Raw genomic sequence first — 18,292 nt, forward strand, 5'->3', positions numbered from 1 at the left:
ATGGCAGTCATCCACGCAGTTGAAGCCAATCGTCACCGGGCGGCACAAAACTAGTATCCGAAATTCCGAACTCACTGTGTCCTGAGGTGACGACTAGCGACTCAGACTCGACGTCCTCTTCATCCTGCTGTTATTGACAATAAGTACAATGCTAATCAACGACTACGGTTCTACTTCCGAATCCTATCCAGCGAGGTTGTATTCCGATGTCCTCACGCTGCGGTTCAATGTTCAACTCGCGCCTTCTGCGAATCCAGACAAATGCGATATTCCGCTTGTCAGGTGCCGACGCGCGTTCAAACTGCATTAGGATGTTAGTCACTACACACATGTATGGCATGCATATGCTCTGATGGCTTTTGCTCACACAGCCAACATCGAAGTGGAGTAGACTGGATAGGTTTATCAGCTCGGTCAGTCAGAGCTGCGAGATGGATTGCGTCATCGACTTACCCTTGGCTCCTGCGCAGTGAAATATGGCCCAAATTAGTCCGTTATGCTTGATGGAGCTCATATACTGATGTCGTGATGGACAGTGTGAGCACGATACGTCACGGTTTGATAGGGGCAAGAAACGAACCGTTCCGAGGAGTACGATCTGCATTGTACTGGTGGGCAGTGTTCCATGGTTCGCGTTTATTTGATCAGTTCAAGTTGTTGCAATGGCAGGCAGGAGATATGAGAAGGGCTTACGTCGTAAGTATCCCGCGATTGACGACGTATGCAGTGAGTGTTTGAATCAGACTGTCCGTGCTGTGTATGTTCGTGAGCCTGGTGTAACGCGGTCATATAGTAGAGAGTGTCACTCACTGCTTGAATCCCGTCATCCTGTTACGCAACGCCAACGTAAGGGCGATACAGAGGTAGACGTCCGCCACCGCAGCTGCACAGACTCTGATCGCAGTTGGAGCCTGAACGACGACGGATGCGGTGAACCGGACACGTGTAGCGTCGCGCCTAAACAACTTACTCTAGATGCAGGGAGAGTCTGCGAGATTGTCCATCCATGTTTCCTGTAATGAGCGCATCAGTGTACTGCTTTACATCGTTTCTAGACCTACTGACGAATCGACATATATACCGACTGTTGTGACGGTAGTCGGTAAGCACATGAAAATCATGACGAATTACGGAACACAGAACTTACCCATGGCAGATACTAACGTTATGAATCAGAAGCCATCATCTCGCCAACCGAGAGTAGCTGAGACATACCGACAGACACGAGGGAAAGCGTCATCTATTATCCGGTTTGTTTTCTATTTCGCGAAACAAAGGGGATAGAGTTGAGTCTACTCACTGGAAGTGAAGTAGCTGCCCATTTGAGCGAACTGGAACACATTTGCCCGAGCACTGCAGAGAGTAACTTCAGAATGGCTGGTATACAATGGTGCGGATGTAGAACTGACACTGCCATATGCCGTGGATATAGAAGCTAGTATCACATAACATCCCTGGGCGTCAGTACAGTGTGCAGAGGGTGATAGTACTACTCACATTTGTACCATGAATATGAGCACGGCCTGTTCAATGTCAGTAATAGCGCATTTGATAGAGAATGGCCGCACGGTAGTTGCGTATTCCAGCTACAATTTACCACAGACGCGTGAAAAACCCAATCGGCGGATTGATAAAACGTTATGTTCACCTCATACATTCTAGACCGAACTCTCGTCAGCCAGATGCATCATTGAGGGGTGTCTATCGGGGATAATTACTTCGAGAAAACGGATAGGGCAAACGGGTTGCCATGGCCTTGGACGATGAAGGCCCACAGGATCTTCAGCACACTTTAGTATGCAGTCCGGAGCGACAAGGTGATATGACAGCGCATACGCTTATATCGGACACAGTAATGGCTGTGTCAAGTATCCTTTTCGGCTATGTCAGTCTCGAAATGAATGGACAGGGTGCATCCGTACAGACCATATTGAGAGAACCTCCACGTTTGAGTTAATAATCTCGTTCTCGATGAGAGAATAATGAGCGTACGAGAGCTTTCACGAGTGGTGTGTCCCGTTGCAGGTAATATCGACAGTAATGCACGATCTGAGCGCATGCAAACCCGTAAAACCTACGAAAGACCATGTTAAAGTCTCGACGGGAATCATTTGCAGCTACTATGGCTCACATGACGGAGAACAATCCCCCAATGAACACTCCACCCAAGCTGGAGTCTAGATCAAGACGTAAGGTAGGCATGTTCCGTCAAAGGATGTTCAACCTCTGTAGCAGTAGGTGTTTGAAGAGAGGACTCCGAGTCGGAGGAGGAGGACAAGGTATCTGAATTCACAACTGATTTCAATGGGCTTTATGGGACCTGATATACTCTGTACTACATCAGGCTTTCTACTGAGAGTTTTCTCGTCAGTCCGTCCGGTGACCTGTTTGCAACCGCTGAAGGAACAGGGCGCGGCGATGTCGGGCTGTTGAGATGGCAGAGCTCGGATGGGATGAGGGAAAGCCTGTTGAACAAATTCCGAGTGTCGAATGTATCATATTGTTGTTCACTTACGCAGCATCGTCCACTGGCGTGATAATCACCGTCATCTTGGTACTTCTATGGCTGGAATGTCGGACGTGATGGAGGGAAGCTATCATCGGCGGTATTCAATGTAGCTCAGTCAACCTCGATGGGCGCCAAGACGTGTACGATTGAGGCACATCAAGTACTACCTGTGTCGAGTGTGGTTGACACGTATACACTGCGGCCTAAATGGAAACCTCTCCTCCTTCTTCGTGCGGTTGTGCGGGCATCATTGCATGACTCACCTGCCAGTGCCGCCCACTGGTGGCAGATGCTATGAATGACCAACAGTAGTAGTACGACACTTGCGTCCGATCGGCGATAAGTACAATCTGCACACGAGACATCGGTCCACCGGTATGATCGATTGTGGGTGACAAGGTGGACTGAAGCTAAAGCTATGGTCAGCGGTAGTACCAAAAGCGGATACGAGTAAGATACGTGAACCTTATTGACGGGTATATTCAAAGTTCCCTCAGTACTTACACTGCGTGGCTACCGGCACGTGCCCCGGAGGCCCGAGTGGAAGACAATGACCCCGAGCGGGTTATACTCCTCACGGGGACCACGGGGAACCTGAGTGCGCATGTGCTTGCATTGTTGCTAAAAGACGAGCGGACGAAGCGCGTGTATGTATGTGGTGAATCGCGGAGAGGATCTGGTCCATTGCCAGAGCGCTGCATTCGACGCTGCGGCGCTGCCGGTGGGATTACTGGACAGCTCGAAGTTGTTGTTGCTGTCCGCAAATCTGACACGGGACAACCTAGGTCTACCGCAGGATATCCTTGACGACGTGAGTCAATGTGTGAATCAACGCAGTTACTTCATAATGCTCACTCATCTGATAGATTCGCAGCACGGTTACCCATGTCATGCATGCATCCTGGCGGGTAGACTTCGACCTCGCGCTGTCGTCATTCGAGAGCCTGATAGCCGGTGCTGTTCATCTCTTCACTATGGCGCCTGCAGCACACTATCTCTTCATGTCGTCCATCTCTGTCGCTGTTGGCTGGAACGTCAAAGGACGTCAACGCTATACACAAGTGCCGGAGGTAGCTCTGCATGAAATCGGTATCGCAGCACGTCTGACTACGGAATGTCCAAATACGTCGTGGAAGAGGTCGGCTATGATTAAGGAGTCTTTCTGCGACTCGACTAAGTTCATGCCAGGTCCTATCAAACGCACATCAGAAAGGATTCAAGACGAAATCGGTTCGAACTAATCAACGTAGTACACCCACATCCCGTCAAATGGATTGTCGTGTTCGAGGCTATCCAGGACGAGTTCGGCGTAGCACTTCCGTTTATACCATTCCATGACTGGGTGAACAAACTAGAAGCTGTCCCAGACAAGACTACCCCATCGGACCTGGGAAGGATTGTAGGTTCAGTCATACAACACGGGCTTCTAGCATGCGCACCCTTTCTCATCTTCATCAGCCTGGCCTCAAGTTGCTAGAAATTTTCCGCGCGTTAGGCACAGCGGAGATGGAGGCGCGGCCAGCGGGCAGGAAGGAATCCGAGTCGGGTGGTCTTCCGTCATTCGAGACGAGCAAGGCGTGCAGCGTCAGCCAAACTCTCGCTACGATTCATCCGCTCGATGAATATGATGGCAGAACATAAGTGAGATATTGGAAGAAAGTCGGGTTCTTGCAGTGACAAGGCGGCAGTATTCGGTACGTCTCTTCGTCTACCAGCAACCAGTATACGTAAACTAAGGACCTAAGTCAATATGTATCAGCAGAAATGCATAAAGGGCGCACGCACGCACATGCGACGTGCAGTCCGGAAGAACAGCTTGTGCTCTATGGTGTTTTCGACTGTCATTATATCGGGGGCGATGAGACTTGTACTTGCAAATCACTGCGATCGTACCTTCTCTACCCTGTGAAACTTGGCTTTTCCGTGTGCACAGCAGAGGCAAGGAAGGGCACCGCCCCTGACGACAGTACCGACGAGAAGAACAATGCTGATAGCGAGGACACAAACGCACGTCATGCAGTCCTTGAGCTAGTGCCGTTGACGTTCGTTTGTCAAAAACGGTCGCCTAAGGCTACCAGAGAACTGGGGAAGTCGAGCATCTTCGCGATTTTCGTCGTGATTTCTGTTCGTTCCGACCGTGACATGAGTTGTCTCAATCATGATGACTTGTAGGTCAACTCACCGTCAGCACCAGCCCTCCACTCCTCCGTCGAGCACTCGACCACCTCTTCCTCGCCTCCTCGTACGCGTCCACATGGCCGTCAACGAACGCCCCTAGGTTCTACCCGAGCAGCTTGTACTCGCCGCGTCCTGTAAGGTCCAAGGACGCGCCCTGCGGATGGATGTGGACCTCTGACATGCGCGAATACGGCCGCTCGGGGTGTCGTGAAGTGAAAAGAGAGGCCAGGAGGGCTTTATTGGGTGCGGGAAAGCCGCGAATGTCGGGGCCAAGTACCGAGTCGCGAAGTCAGAGGCGATGGATATCCACGGCACCGAGTCAAGACATCCTATCAGGTCCTGAGGCTACTCAGCAACGGGCCATGTCCACTAGCCTTTGTAACGCTTCGCCTTCTTCCCATATGCAAACTCGTCATCCTCGACGTGGGTGATGGATCCCCTTCTTCGACCGACGCAAGCCGTGTTGCGAAGCCTAAGAACGAGCGTCATCCGAGCCTGCAGGGCCATCCTCGGAATAGCCATGAGAGAGCCGATGTTCCTGAGCAGGTGCGATGTGTTGGTCTGAATCTGTGTCCTTGTCATCGGCTTCATTGATCTTCTCGAGACGTTTGGGAAGCGGTTCACCGACGGAGATGACCATAGTCGGATGCGTTAAGCCTAGAGTATAGCTTTTCGTACTTGTCGCCGTTCGTGGAGAGCATGTTACTGTCGTCGGGAGCGTCGGCAAGAGCACCAGATGTGGGTATATGCGCGGGAGAGGACGGATGAGGGCCTGCGCCGGACAGGAGGAGGACTCCGAGGAGGAGAGGAGGAAGTAGGGAGGAAGCATTGGACGGGCGGGCGTCTCCAGTCGAACGTGACGTAATCCAGATGTGCCATTCGCGATGATATTGAATTTGACAGGAAAGGGAATTACAAACAAAAAAACAAGCTGACCGCGATGCATCGCGTCACAGTGAACAGAAGGCGATAAAGGGAGGCAGTACAAAATTGACAGTTACATCTACATATGATCAACACTCTCGTTCACCACACCACATCCGTCGACCCGGGGCTCATATCAAACGATTCTAGTAACAAAAGCGCAGATTCGCCAATGAGTGCTAAGCAGTTCCGGACAGAACGCGGAGAATGGCAGAATGAGGGAGAGAGCACGGAGTGACACTCACTGGCTCATCAGGAAATAACCCACCTGAGAATTACCGTAAACACTACAGAATCATCAAGCTTTCGCGGTAATATTGAGTGTTACCTCGTATCTGATAAACCGCAGATTTTAGCCATGTCCGGCCTCGTCGAGTCAGAATTACCAGGTAATCTCTGGATCTCTCCGGCAGTAGCTGGACATTACTTGGTGTTTCCGAGCATAATATCAGTACTATTCAGCCCTCCATTTTTCGTATTCGCAGGACAGATCCATATGCACAGAGATCATGTTAAGATAATGACATTGACGATTATATATAGTATCTACAGTAGGTATATACATGGTGCGTATCTTCCAACCGTGACCCTCGCGAACACCGCGTCCACAGGAGGCTGTCTTGGAGACGGCTGGTCTTTGATTCACTGAGGAGGACGAGGGGCTTCTCAAACTCACGCTCCTGGGTCTTGACGTCGGTGACGACGTAGGGAGTGATGAAGCCGCGGTCGAAGTGCATGCTATCGGTGATCTCGATCTTGTCGTCAATTGTGCGGCCCTCCTTGACGGTGATGACACCCTCCTTGCTGACCTTCTCCATGGCCTGAGCAATGAGGTTCCCGACGTGGGCATTGCCGTTGCGGAGATGGTAGCGACCTGGGCGATCTCGGTGGTGGTGGTGATGGTCTTTGCGTGCGAAGAGAGGAACTTGACGACGCGCTCGATGGCGGCCTGGGAACCGCGGCGGAGGTCCATGGGGTTGCAGCCGGCGGCGACGTTCTTCACACCTTCCGCGTAGATGGCGCACGCGAGGACAGTTGCGGTGGTCGTGCCGTCACCAGCAATCTTATTTGGCTTGGAGGCGAAATCCTGAACGAGGCTGCACGGCAGGTTAGCGGAAAGCTAGATGCCATACACGAGGGGACAGCTTACCAAATACCGAGATTCTCGAACTTGTCCTTTAGCTGTATTGACTTGGCGACCGTAACACCATTTGCGAGCGGGTGAGCACGACGTGGTGGAGAGGAAAATACGTGCGTACCTTTCGCGATCTTCGGGCCGCCGGCATGATAGTGGATTGACATGGGAGCCTTCTGCTCACTTCGTTCGTCGTGGACAACAAGGCCCACCAGGTTGACGAGCACGGCACACAGAACCTTACCTGTTTCAACAATATTGGCCGCAAATAAATCGATTAACTCACCCTTGCACATGTCGTAGCTCCACGCAAACTTGTCCTCCTCGCCGTACTGCTGCATCATGGTGCTGACGAGGACGGAGCTCTCCTCGCCCGCGTTTGCGAAGATCGTCCGCGCGAGGTACGAGAGCGCCCACTTGACGATCCACACGTCGAAGTTCCGGTCGAAGTTGACCGTCCGGGCAGTCTTCACATCGGGCAAGGCTGTTGCCTGCAAGCCAGTGGACTGTGGCCGTACTCAGCTGTGGTCGGGATCGCGTTCTTGAGACTCCTTCGTTGAGGACAACGGTGTCCTCCTTCGTGATGATATCCTCGGACATGATGAGTGGCTGACAACGTACCTGGGCGGCGCCCTCGAGGGTGGGGAGAATGTCTGAGAGGCGGTTGACTTGGATGCACTGAGGAGACCAGGTTGGCTCTCTGCGCCAAGTGGACATCGGCGACGGCGATGAAGTAGGGGGAGGAAGACATTGGGAAGACAAGAGGAAGACGAGCGGATGTGTGGGCATGACGTGGCGCCGGCGGAGTCCCTGGCGATGGGTCATGTGATATGTACCGCCGCAACCCGCTGGCACGCAAGTCCGCCGCCCCAACGCTCACACTCTCACCTCGTAACTTCCTTACACGTCGCTGGCTATTCAACCGTACGCAAGCTTCCTCGCGAGAACTCTAGGCTGCATGCGTGGGGGTACGGACAGCCGGGCTTACACGCGCTGGGACTCGAGCTGACATATGGTTGGCTGGGCGATAACACAGAAAACGATAACTTGAAGTACCGCCTGTCTACAACGCACCAGCCTATCCCTGCCCGACGCTTACATCGTGACTCAATATCTACGCTGCGAACATCACCGCTGAGCTCAGTGCGGCTGTGCCAGGCGCAAAACGCACCCGCTCGGCGCTCGTGAGTCGTGACTCTGCATACTGATTTGCACGCGGGGCTGGACATCCACAACAAGCTTGAGTACTGAGGCATCTGGACGAATACTATAGCACCAGGCGTGTACCTCCGCCTCCCTCCGCCTCCCTGACACTGACTCATCTAAGTCTGGATCAGATACGGCAACACCTGCGGCCCATCTAAGGCATCGGCTACCTGAACTCCTCGCACGGCTCACCTTGACCCTCGTCTCCAAGTCTGACAACACCTACACCAGCCGCACATTTGACACCTCCGAGTCTCCCGCGACCTCCCGCTGAACCGCACGCGGACTTCAAGTTCTCGCATGACAATATGTAAGCCCTGTCTTCGTTGCGATGGCCCGGGGTCTGTTCCCGACATACCCGCTCGACCCGACGGTGGCATGCACGGACACAGGCATGTGAAACGTGAGCAGGATGGTGTCGGGGGGGGGGGAGGACAATCGAGCGATCGACACGGTGTGAGGAGTGCGATTGGTAGCGGGATGTGGAAGCGAGGTATGTAAGGGTGTTTGTGAGTCAGGCGGTGCAGCCGCTTGTGTTTGTGGGGCGAGCAGCGATGGGATGTGTAAGCGGGGCACGGTTGTAGAACATGGGATATCGGTGCTAGTGACGTTCTTTGCGATAGAGGCGGGCAAGTTCATGTAGGCGTGATGTAGTACAGTACCCTATAGTGATCAGAATCAATATATACTGGTGCAAACTCTTCTTCACGGCAGGTGCCCATGTATCATTGTATGTGCCGAGTGAGCATTTCGTTGCGACTCAGATTGCATGTCATTACACACTTTCGGCGAATTATCGATTCTCCACACTGGCCAGCGACTTGCCGTAGTATCCGAACGGAATTGCTTAGGAATTACTAAATCATTCTCAGGTGCTGAGATTTCTCGCGTCTAGTCTCAGAATGATGGACGATTACTGATGCTCTTGACTTTTACTGAGAATATCTAGGATTGCCCGGGAATCCTCAGGTGAGGATTTTCCTGATGCTGGCGGCATGCTCAGATGCCTTGATCTTGTCATCCAGGTCGCCCAGCTCGGGACTCTGCCCGCCGGAGTGGCCCAGGCTCCTGAAGTCGATGCGCACCTGCTCCGCCAGCGTCGCCCTCAGGCTCGTCGACTGGTTCACCGTGTCGTGCAAGCGGTTGGCCGCCCCCGAGCGGAACTCCAGTCCCGACCGCTCCGACCCCACGTACGGCTCGACGGCCATCGACGAGCCTTTCCCTATCTGGCGCAGGTGCTCGCGCGCATTCAGCGTTGCCAACAGGCTGTTCACGTAGACTGTGCACGGGTAGTGCTGGTCAGGCGGGATGGAACTAACGATTCCGGAAATGGGACGCACTGTCCACCGTGACCCACCCCAGGACCATAGCCCAGATTTCGCTGGGCCTCACGATTAGCTATGAAAGGGTCGAAACATTTGGCCATGTCAACTGGGTGCACTAGTGACAAGACATACTATGATTGTCTGCGCTACGACAATAATGCTGCGAAGAAAGCCAAGTCAATGTCTGAGGATCCGGGAGAAGCCAGCACTGCCGTACGAGTCAATAACTCACGTTGTGGCTACGAATCGGTTTGCGGCATACGTAATGAGCATCTTGACGAGCTTCACAGAGCTGTCGCGGTAGCATGAGCGAGAACTGCGAGACTCGAGGCACTAATAGAGCACCTCTCGAAGCCCGAGTGCGTCGACGAGTCGTACAGCACTATGCATAACGTGGCCGCGGTGACCGCATCCGTCGTCATCCGGATACAGAGTAGCGGGATCATCGCTATGTACTACAGAAGTGATAGGCGTCAGTCAGAGCAAGAGAGACGAAGCAGGTCTTCCGGACGTACAACTGTTTCCTTGAGGAGGGACAATTTCCAGATCACGAAGCTATCGTCGTAGACAGGTTAGGCGGGTAACACACGAATGGACAGTGTCAGCGTACAACTTGACCGAGAGAGCTATTCGTTGTATTTGTAGATTAGTCAAGAGTCTCCAGCGTACAGCCGGAGGATAGCGTACTGATACCAAAGCCTGGACCGAGCGCATGAGCTTCACTGAACGGTGGACGTGTACTAACGTGACTCTTACCGAGCTGAGCCAAGATCAAGCAGATCTGTTGGAAATCAAACGTGATCAGCGGAAAAAGCTAGTGGGGCAGTAATAGTAGAACAAACCATGAGAGCGGCGACGATGATTCTCCATTTTCCATTCATCACTACACAGGAATCAGTGGTTAAGGAAGGCATATCCTTTCACGTCGGGAGATGCACTCACGTTGGTAGATTGTGTTTGCGAAAAAGCTACACCGGTGGTGTTCAGTACGGGGGCGTGGATCTTATAACAACTAATCGGTTACCATTGAACCAGGAAGCAGACCAGGACCTGTAGATTATTGGTGTGCCGTCGAGTAACTTCTCAGTATGGTCTGGAGGACGTACCCCAACAGACGTTGCCGCCTAACGCAAACACTCAATGCCGCGGTGAATGTAAAGATAGAATTACACATACATAGCAAGCCCTGTTTGTATAAAAATTGCATCAGTGATATTACTTGGTGCTATAAGATACCGATTGATTTACCATTCCCCGTCAATGATCAAGGCCACGTCAGTGTAGCTCGTAATCTGTGTACAGTGTAGAGCTCAGCGGCGATAAGGTCAACGAACTGCAGAAGACAAGTTCCCACCAGGTAACGCCACACGGTGTAGCATACTACACCCAAGATCAGTACAGTATGTATAACAGTAGTGAGACCGGATTACCGAGAATCGAATGTAGAGTCGATAAGCACCTGATGAGTGGGTAGTGGGTGAGCGAGATGTGCATGTAAACTCTACTGACAGACATACAATAGTGCGAGAACCTGTGAGCCAGGTTCAGAGGCGTATTAGGTACCACGCCGAACGGTAGTACCAATAAATGAATCGACTTACCAGTAGCTTCAGATAGATACGGTCTTTCTCATACTTCAGGAAATACAGGTACGTCTGGGAAAACACGACCCGAAAATTCAGCAGCGTAACACAAGGCCGAGGGAGCGAACAGTGACGGGCCTGCAGAACAGATAGCCCGTAAAAAACCAGCATGAACTGGCTGCATATGAGCGAGCCACCTATAATCCCATGTAAGACAGTCGCAAACATGAGTAGGTCGTTCCATTAATATTGCGTACCGTATGTCCCTTGGAAGACGGACTGAGGGATCGGCGTCGGACGATCGAGAACTAGCGGCGGCGTGTCGGACATGACTGGTGGTGACTGAGGAAGCTCCATGAGCGTGCCCTAGAAGCCTCTGTCTCTGAAGGCGCCACGAAGGGGGATCTACACTGCGGATTCCAAGTCTCCGACCGGGCACGAAGGAGAGAGGCTGTTATCTATTGGAGGTAGTTATTGGCACTCAACTCTTGTCGCGCATCCGTGCGCCGGGCGAGATGGCAGATGGAATCAGTGCACGCATGCTGTCGCACGTCTGCTGAATGGGTTCCTGAATGGTGGTTCATTCGTACGGTGGCTATGATGTCTTCCTGGGGACCGTGCATCGCGGGTGCTGATGCATAGTGCGCAGCGCTGTTTGGATTTGAGAAGCGAGGGCTTCGGAATGGTGGCTTCTTGGGTTCGAAGTGCAGCGAATTACTACAATCGGTAGACATGCGGCACCAGAGGAGGGGCCTACTGTACATGTGCCAGTGATCATCATCGCGACATTACACTGGCAGAAGTTGGCAGAACCGTGTTAACGCACAGGTTTGGCATGGCCATTCTAAGTACATCGACAGTGAACTAGTGACAGCTGAGTGACAGTCACTGAGTCCACTCGCAGCCACCAATCTAGTATTGCAGGTGGTAGCTGTGCATATCTACTTAGACCGTACCAAGCAGTCACAAGAGTCGACGACGTGTCTACAACGACGATCTATTCTACCATGACCCAGCCATTCACTAGTTGACTAGCCCATGTTCCAGAAGCGTCGTGCACTGAGCATACACGGTGATTCAGTTACGCGGATCTAGTATACTTGTAGCCTACCAATCCTAAATCGGTGGATTGTGTCTAAGCCGCGACAGCCACTGCGACCTGACTAGGAGCCACTTGGGGCAACCCGTCGGCGGCGAGCGGCGGAGGACCGCTGTATACCAAAACCTCCGAGTCCCCATATGTAACCAACGACTTCACGTATTGGTCCCACTTCTCGTCAGATACCAAGGGCGCTGAGATGTACGGCTCGACGTCCATGCGCTCGAACAATTCCTGAAGCCGCGGGAATACGGCGTCGACCGCGCTATTCTCCATGGCGCGCTGCTCGGCCCTGGATAGGCCCAATTGTTCCACGTACCATGCAGCATCAAGTTTGATGCAACTGGCAACGTAGAGGTCGATAAGGCCGCTCTCAACACCAGCTGCGACAGCGGCGTCATACGCCATGCGATGTCCTATCGCCTGCACAAGGTTGACACATTCGGGTAGGATCAACCTGTCGAAGTCGGGACTTCTATGGTGCTTCATGTTGGCGAGTTGACCACGCAGTTCTTCTAACAGTCCGGCCTCGTGTTTAGCCAGGAGGCTAGATGGATCGGTGGCGTCGGGTATGGCGTAACGCCTCAATAGCAACTCTGTCGCGAAACCTACAGATTGACGCATTGTTCAATGACTGAAAATTAGAGCCGCTGTATCATGACGTACGGATGGAGATACCCAGGAGGTCGCCTTCGGCAATGGCTGTACCTCGCATGTCTGCCTAAACAATATCATAAGCGAAGTGCGGCATACGCATTGGAAAGGTCGAACGTACATGCATGGCGGTCAACTGGTTCACCTCGAAGAGACCTTGCGCACCGCACCGATCTCCGAGTGTCAGGTGCGCAGCTTGTGCGTGTTGAATCATGACAACCTTGAGAATCGACGCGATAGCGTGGCGAACGCGATGATCGAGGCTTACGTCGCGGAAGAGCGCGACGGCTTTCTCATGTAGCGCTTGCAGTACGAAAGATTGAGCAGCAGCGGTGACGATGGGGATCCTCTGCGTCCTGAACTCCATGATGGGCTTTCGGCAGCCTTCAGTGTCCACGACTGTGCGGCGAAGACTGTACTTGGCAGCGATGAACGAAGCGACCTGAAGGGCAGGTACTCCGAGAGATCCAATCGCGATAGTTCCTACCGCCACTCGGGAGATATTGTAAAAGAAAGCCGTCTTAGGATTGACGGCCTTCTCTACGCTTCCGAGAAGAGCACTGTAAGGCAGGCGTACGCGGTTGAAGTAGGTGAGAGAGTGGTTCATAGGCCGCGATCCACCTCGTTGAGGAAGCACCCTGCAAACGTTAAGAGAATATAGGCGCATACCGTAGAGGTACTCACTTGCACACAACGCCCTTGTTCATATCCTTGCCGTTGTGCAGGCGGACAACAAATGGTTTGACTCCATGGTCTTCACCATCGATCATCACACGAGCAAATACGATCGCGATGCAGGGCATGCCTGCAGGTGCCGTCGGCGGCATGTACCTGATGGATCAACATTAGTAACGACATCTCGTCGCCTGTTGTTCGCGAGTACATACTTGGCGGCACGTTCACTAGGTGTGTTAAGTTCGAAATCGCCGCTCGGGAGTAAGGTCGCGGTCGTCTCGAGATGGAAGGCATCCAGGCCGTGACCAACCTCGGTCAGGCAGTACTGGCCCCTGTGGAACATTTCAATGAGTCGAACAGATCTAGAATCAGTTTGAGATACAGTACGTACGATACGTTGAACTCTAAGACCTGTTGAAGTATTTCCGAGATATCGGGTCGTCCGTTGGTAAACATGGCTAACGTTCCTGCGCAGCAATTGTACTGAAGCGTGCACAGGGTACCTGCCGCCCCATCGATGCTCCATATTGGATCAGTGTGGAATAACCAAAACTTCGGAGACATGGTCAAGACATCGTGCGGCGTGAATGCTGACGAGGGAGACGTGAATAGCGTACTGTGACCGAAGAGTTGAACGTACCATATGCGCGTCCTATAGCTTTAGCTCGTTCATAGGTTACGTGAATGCGGTCGGAAAGGGGGTGCCCCTCTGGATGCAGTTGAAAGAGAGGGTTTTGAGCAAGACCGCGAGTAGGACGCATCGTGTGCTTTCGACTCGGACGTTCTCACTGAAGATGTTAAACGGCTGCGTACCACGGGTCAGATTGGACTTTGTACCCCATTTTATACCCTATGCCCGGTTTTGTGTGGAATCCCATCGACTGAAACAACTTGAAGGCAGATAGCCGTGGAGATGCAGAAAGGGAAAGATCTTACTAGCCATTCGCCGCTCATCGGTCGGGCTACCAGCATCAACATCAACATGATCATTGTTATCATCGCTGTTGAGAGATGATCAGAACGTGTAAGAACAAGACAACAAATTGAGAGTAAGTAGTACCTGAGTCTACCGTGTTTCTAGTTGTCCTTGAGCGTTGATACGGATCTGATTCAAGTTCAGGATCGAATTTGTCGGGCGCTAATTGCTTGTCGCTTTGGCACTGTCACGGTGGTTCTGTCGGGTCACGGTGGTCGTCCGGCATCTTGTCACCGTCATCGGCGGCGTCAAGACGCCGATGATCGCGCGGGCGGCGACAGCGGTCCAGGTTAGTAACTTAGTAAATATGGAACCCTGCTCCTACTTTTGGATCCAGCCGTAGAAACGGTGATATTTCATATCATGTAAACATACTATGCCTGCACATACTGCTCCCGGACATATCCAGCGGTGCCGGTGCGTTTATGGATTATGCTGGCATGCTCCCGGCCTCAATGAGGTTTCAATCTACTGAGATCTGTCGACTTGCCATACAGTAGTGCATGGCTGTTAGATGGCGAGAGGTGTTCGGTATAAGGGACTCTATGATCTTTACAGGGCGGACGTCTAGAGGCTATGCATGATAACAACAAGCCCTCTGAGGGCGGCGGCTCGGATGCGAAATAGACGCGAACGCCATCGGGAAAACCCCCTTTTGGAAATTCGTGAGAAGTTATGAATATTGCGCAGAACAAAGATAACGTAGACACATTCTACGGAACATAGCTAACAATCAATACATTGCCCAGTATTGTTAGAATGAGCGAGGGATTACTGAGAATGCCATTGAGGGGCTGTACTTGGGCTGTACATGATATAGTAATATCTGTCTTGGTGTCGAACAAGCGATATGGGCCAAAAACATTGATAAAATTGTATCAATTCTACCAATCGGTGTACATTACATGAGTATCATAGTCGTTTGTACTTCGACAGCGCAGACTAATCTAGTTTCCTCCACCAAAGGCGCAGGGCCGCGGGATAAGGGACATCCTGCGTGGCTCTGCGAATGCGGCACGACTGCGTCTGTGCCCGCCGGTCGCTGGCCCCCCTCACCGCTCGCCCATCCCTACTGTCCGGCCTTCCTCCCCACTCACTCACCCTCGCGCCCGCCTGGTCTTGCCGTGCACTGGCCCTGCCCGCTGCCGCGGGCTCATTCTCGCCCACTGCCCTTCACAAGTTGCCCTCGCCCGTTCTTTTCTCGTGCGCATGCAGTTCATCGGTTGTGTTAGCGTGCTGGGCATTCGCCCTGCACGCTCATCGTCGCCGTGCGTGTCGTCGTCGCGCGTGTGCCTGCCCTGTCCTGCTTGCTTGTTCGCGTGCACGTGCGTTCGGCAGCCAGGTATGCGTGCTGGCAGCCCTCCTCCTTGCACGTTGAACTGTAATAATACTAAGCAGGGGTAAACTCCCGGGTGTCCGGGAGCTTACCCGTACCCATACCCACGGGGGTCAGGTACCTGCCCGGCGGGTACGGGTTGTCCGCGGGTCTCGCGGGTTTCGACGGGTGCGGGTACCGGTGAAGGGTCGGGCGGGCAAGGAGGTGGGGGATGGGCTTGCGAACGTGCGAGTACGCGGGTGCGGCGGGCGATCGTGCGTGCATGCGATCATGCATGCAGGTGGGCGACGAGCTACCACGCGCGCAAGGGGCGATCGTGCGGGCAAGGGGCGATCATGCGGGGCGAGCAATCATGGTCGTGCGGGAGGGCAGGTGAATGGTCGTGCAACGAGCGATCATGGTGGTGGGTGGATGGGTACGTACGCTGGCGTGAGCAGGCTGGGCGAGCAGCTGGGACACACGGAGGTGGGCGGGGATACACGCGAACGCGCAGAATGAGGACGGTGTAACCGCAGGAAGTGTTACTCACCTGCGGCATCTGCTCACCGCCGGCAGCCCTCTCTCGACCTCGCCCCCACCCATACCTGCCGCCGTTCGCTTGCGCTCGACCTTGCGCGCGTGGCATCTGTTCGTCAGCCGTCGTTGCGTGCGGGGCATTTGCCCCGCCCGCTCGCGGTCGCCGTGCGTGTCGCCTGCGCAGCAATTCAACCGCTTGACTGGACGTCTGCTCCGCATCCTCGGATGCCTTTGAGAGGTGGTAGTGAGCGGGAGGGAGTGTGAGTGAGCGTGCTAACGTACCTTATGTGCGCAAGCTCTGCCGCGCGCATCCTCTCCTCTCTTGCCCCATCCATCGGAGAGTACCCGGCGACGCTCTTGTGGCGTCGCTGGCGGTACTTCCAGCCAGCCGGCCGGATGCCATTTACGCTGCGTTGCTCGCGTTTGGGACGCGAGCGCTCAGGGCTGTTGTAGCAGGCGGGCGGCGCAGTCTCGCGCCGGTTTCTTGCGCGTCGTGTCGCCAGCTGCTCGTTCTTCGCGTTGAGCGCGGGAACAGCGACGTTCCTCTGTCGCATCCGCGAAGGCTGGGAAGCAGCGAGGTCGCGCTGCCTCGCCGTTGACAGCACCGCGGATGCGACGCGCGGGCAGCGGTGGCGGTGGCGAAGAGATTGATGTATGCGGCGGGCGTCCAATTTGGGACGTGGCGCGGCCGCGGGATGCTGCTGGGACGGTGAAGGCGGTGCACGGATTGAGGACTGAGGTGGAGGGAGGATCGACGCGAGAGTCGCGCGCAGAGCAAGTCCTAAACGCCCACTTCGGGATCTTCCGATGCAGGCCGCATAAGGCAAGTCCGACAGCGCTTGCGTCCGTCCTGCCAGCGCGCAAGTGCTGACCCTCCCTTCACTCCCTCCTCCACGGCCTTGCTCTGTGCCGCTCGACCGCCACTCGTCCGCGCCTCAAGATCATGAAAGGCAGCCATTACATGAAGAGACAGGCCTACCATGGGCCTGTCAGAGGTACAGGTACGCCGCGGCATGTTCGAGACGTCAACGCGCGTCCAACCCAACAAGTCAGCAGTACATAACAGCACCAGCGACGCTGCAAAAGCGTCGCCAGTGTGCTCACGAAGGACGCGGCGGGTGCAGAGTAGAGTGGGCTAGCGCGGCTGAGATGCTGCATGAATTGTACGTGTATGTCCTATTCCCTCTCTTGGCCTTCCTCACTGCCTAACCCACCACCTGGGTGCGCGGGGCGTCTCCCTCCTCTACGCTTCTGGTGACGGCGGTGTGTCCGGCAACCAGGCATCCAGCAACTTCCGCACGGAGTTCGTGTCTGTCTTCCCTACAAGCTGTCCCTAGTACGTGCGCCCCAGCTTCGTCCTTCTTCCTCTGACCTCTTCTGATGTGACCACCGTCGGGGCGACGACCGAGCAGCCCACAGAGATCGGAGCGAGCTTCTCCGGGGGCGGCTCCTCGAACTGTTTCGCACAGTCCGCCTACCAGTCTGCTGCCATCGCCTCGTACCTCAGCGCGCTTGGGTCGAACTCGAGCGGGCTCTTGAACGCGACCGGCCGCGCGTACCCGGACGTATCGGCGTACGGCACGCGGTACGACATCAAGTCCAGCGCGGTGTCGCTCATCGTGAGTGGGACGAGCTGCTCTACCTCTACGCCGACGTTCGCGGTGATCGTCACGCTGCTGAATGACCAGCTGCTCAGCGCGGGCAAGAGCATACTCGGGTTCTTGAACCCGCGGCTGTGTAGCACTGCGGCGGGTATGGGTGTGCTGAACGATGTCGTGGGCGAGAACAACCTCGCGTGCAGTGGGGGTACGACTGGGTTCTACGCCGCGCAGGGATGGGATCCTGTGAGTGTTGTACTGTGTCGTGTGCGTTGTGCGGTTCTGACGATGACGATGATGGCTCTCGCAGGTTACGGGGCTTGGCACGCCGAACTTCGCCATACTCGCATCTGCGGCGGGCCTCTGAGCCGTGGAACATTGTTTGAAACCTTGACTTCGTCTCTAACCTTGCATTCAAGCTTCTGTCGCGCATATTGCATGTTCTCTACGGGACTTCCAGCTTACATACATGTTCTTCGTCACGGACACTGGGACACAGAATTGAATCAAGGCTTGTTAATAGTACTTTGTTTGTTCATCACATGTACTCGCTCCATCTAGACAGTAGTACTACCTCA

The 18,292-nt window shown here is 54.1% G+C and overlaps 7 protein-coding genes across 7 annotated transcripts; 3 read left to right on the forward strand and 4 right to left on the reverse strand.

Moving 5' to 3' along the window:
- Positions 1-100: 100 nt before the first annotated feature.
- On the reverse strand, positions 101-2,417 carry C8Q71DRAFT_145211 (uncharacterized protein). The gene is made up of 19 exons (XM_047916586.1): positions 2,132-2,417; positions 1,993-2,074; positions 1,927-1,940; positions 1,837-1,873; positions 1,719-1,780; positions 1,649-1,658; positions 1,569-1,586; positions 1,498-1,523; positions 1,410-1,435; positions 1,301-1,353; positions 1,216-1,240; positions 1,148-1,159; positions 1,066-1,084; positions 971-1,013; positions 811-911; positions 694-753; positions 581-608; positions 454-517; positions 101-392 (listed from the first exon to the last, which is right to left on the reverse strand). The coding sequence occupies exons 1-19, from the start codon at positions 2,200-2,202 to the stop codon at positions 364-366; spliced, it is 780 nt and encodes a 259-aa protein (XP_047777036.1). The 5' UTR covers positions 2,203-2,417; the 3' UTR covers positions 101-363.
- A 510-nt stretch (positions 2,418-2,927) lies between these two features.
- C8Q71DRAFT_849351 (uncharacterized protein) lies at positions 2,928-4,238 on the forward strand (the record flags this gene model as incomplete). Its single annotated transcript, XM_047926700.1, has 6 exons — positions 2,928-2,959; positions 3,007-3,160; positions 3,201-3,320; positions 3,376-3,739; positions 3,760-3,908; positions 3,968-4,238. The coding sequence occupies 6 exons, from the start codon at positions 2,928-2,930 to the stop codon at positions 4,148-4,150; spliced, it is 1,002 nt and encodes a 333-aa protein (XP_047777037.1). The 3' UTR covers positions 4,151-4,238.
- Positions 4,239-6,118: 1,880 nt separating this feature from the next.
- Positions 6,119-6,508, reverse strand: C8Q71DRAFT_769300 (uncharacterized protein). Its single transcript, XM_047924283.1, has one exon. The coding sequence runs from the start codon at positions 6,427-6,429 to the stop codon at positions 6,145-6,147; it is 285 nt and encodes a 94-aa protein (XP_047777038.1). The 5' UTR covers positions 6,430-6,508; the 3' UTR covers positions 6,119-6,144.
- A 2,334-nt stretch (positions 6,509-8,842) lies between these two features.
- Positions 8,843-11,648, reverse strand: C8Q71DRAFT_769317 (uncharacterized protein). Its single transcript, XM_047924284.1, has 21 exons — positions 11,118-11,648; positions 10,999-11,057; positions 10,879-10,932; positions 10,795-10,808; positions 10,708-10,736; positions 10,632-10,657; positions 10,526-10,569; positions 10,454-10,463; positions 10,384-10,401; positions 10,302-10,327; positions 10,220-10,245; positions 10,120-10,160; positions 10,034-10,058; positions 9,965-9,976; positions 9,888-9,903; positions 9,793-9,832; positions 9,623-9,732; positions 9,510-9,569; positions 9,410-9,437; positions 9,293-9,350; positions 8,843-9,231 (listed from the first exon to the last, which is right to left on the reverse strand). Exons 1-21 carry the CDS (start codon positions 11,215-11,217, stop codon positions 8,918-8,920), a joined length of 1,110 nt encoding a protein of 369 aa, XP_047777039.1. The 5' UTR covers positions 11,218-11,648; the 3' UTR covers positions 8,843-8,917.
- A 2-nt stretch (positions 11,649-11,650) lies between these two features.
- On the reverse strand, positions 11,651-14,522 carry C8Q71DRAFT_908925 (acyl-CoA dehydrogenase NM domain-like protein). The gene is made up of 8 exons (XM_047929016.1): positions 14,349-14,522; positions 13,929-14,289; positions 13,680-13,878; positions 13,501-13,620; positions 13,298-13,444; positions 12,735-13,251; positions 12,626-12,680; positions 11,651-12,567 (listed from the first exon to the last, which is right to left on the reverse strand). The coding sequence occupies exons 2-8, from the start codon at positions 14,047-14,049 to the stop codon at positions 11,996-11,998; spliced, it is 1,731 nt and encodes a 576-aa protein (XP_047777040.1). The 5' UTR covers positions 14,050-14,289; positions 14,349-14,522; the 3' UTR covers positions 11,651-11,995.
- Positions 14,523-15,113: 591 nt separating this feature from the next.
- Positions 15,114-15,788, forward strand: C8Q71DRAFT_145666 (uncharacterized protein). The gene has a single exon (XM_047916587.1). The coding sequence runs from the start codon at positions 15,274-15,276 to the stop codon at positions 15,640-15,642; it is 369 nt and encodes a 122-aa protein (XP_047777041.1). The 5' UTR covers positions 15,114-15,273; the 3' UTR covers positions 15,643-15,788.
- Positions 15,789-17,333: 1,545 nt separating this feature from the next.
- Positions 17,334-18,081, forward strand: C8Q71DRAFT_711179 (peptidase S8/S53 domain-containing protein; the record flags this gene model as incomplete). The annotated part of the gene is given in 3 exon segments (XM_047920793.1): positions 17,334-17,452; positions 17,468-17,960; positions 18,025-18,081. Coding segments are annotated over 3 exon segments (669 nt in total), but the record flags the coding sequence as incomplete, so codon positions are not given.
- Positions 18,082-18,292: the final 211 nt, after the last annotated feature.

The sequence above is a fragment of the Rhodofomes roseus genome, assembly GCF_022264815.1.
Source record: "Rhodofomes roseus strain CIRM-BRFM 1785 chromosome Unknown C8Q71scaffold_15, whole genome shotgun sequence".
In the NCBI taxonomy this organism is placed as follows: domain Eukaryota; kingdom Fungi; phylum Basidiomycota; class Agaricomycetes; order Polyporales; family Fomitopsidaceae; genus Rhodofomes; species Rhodofomes roseus.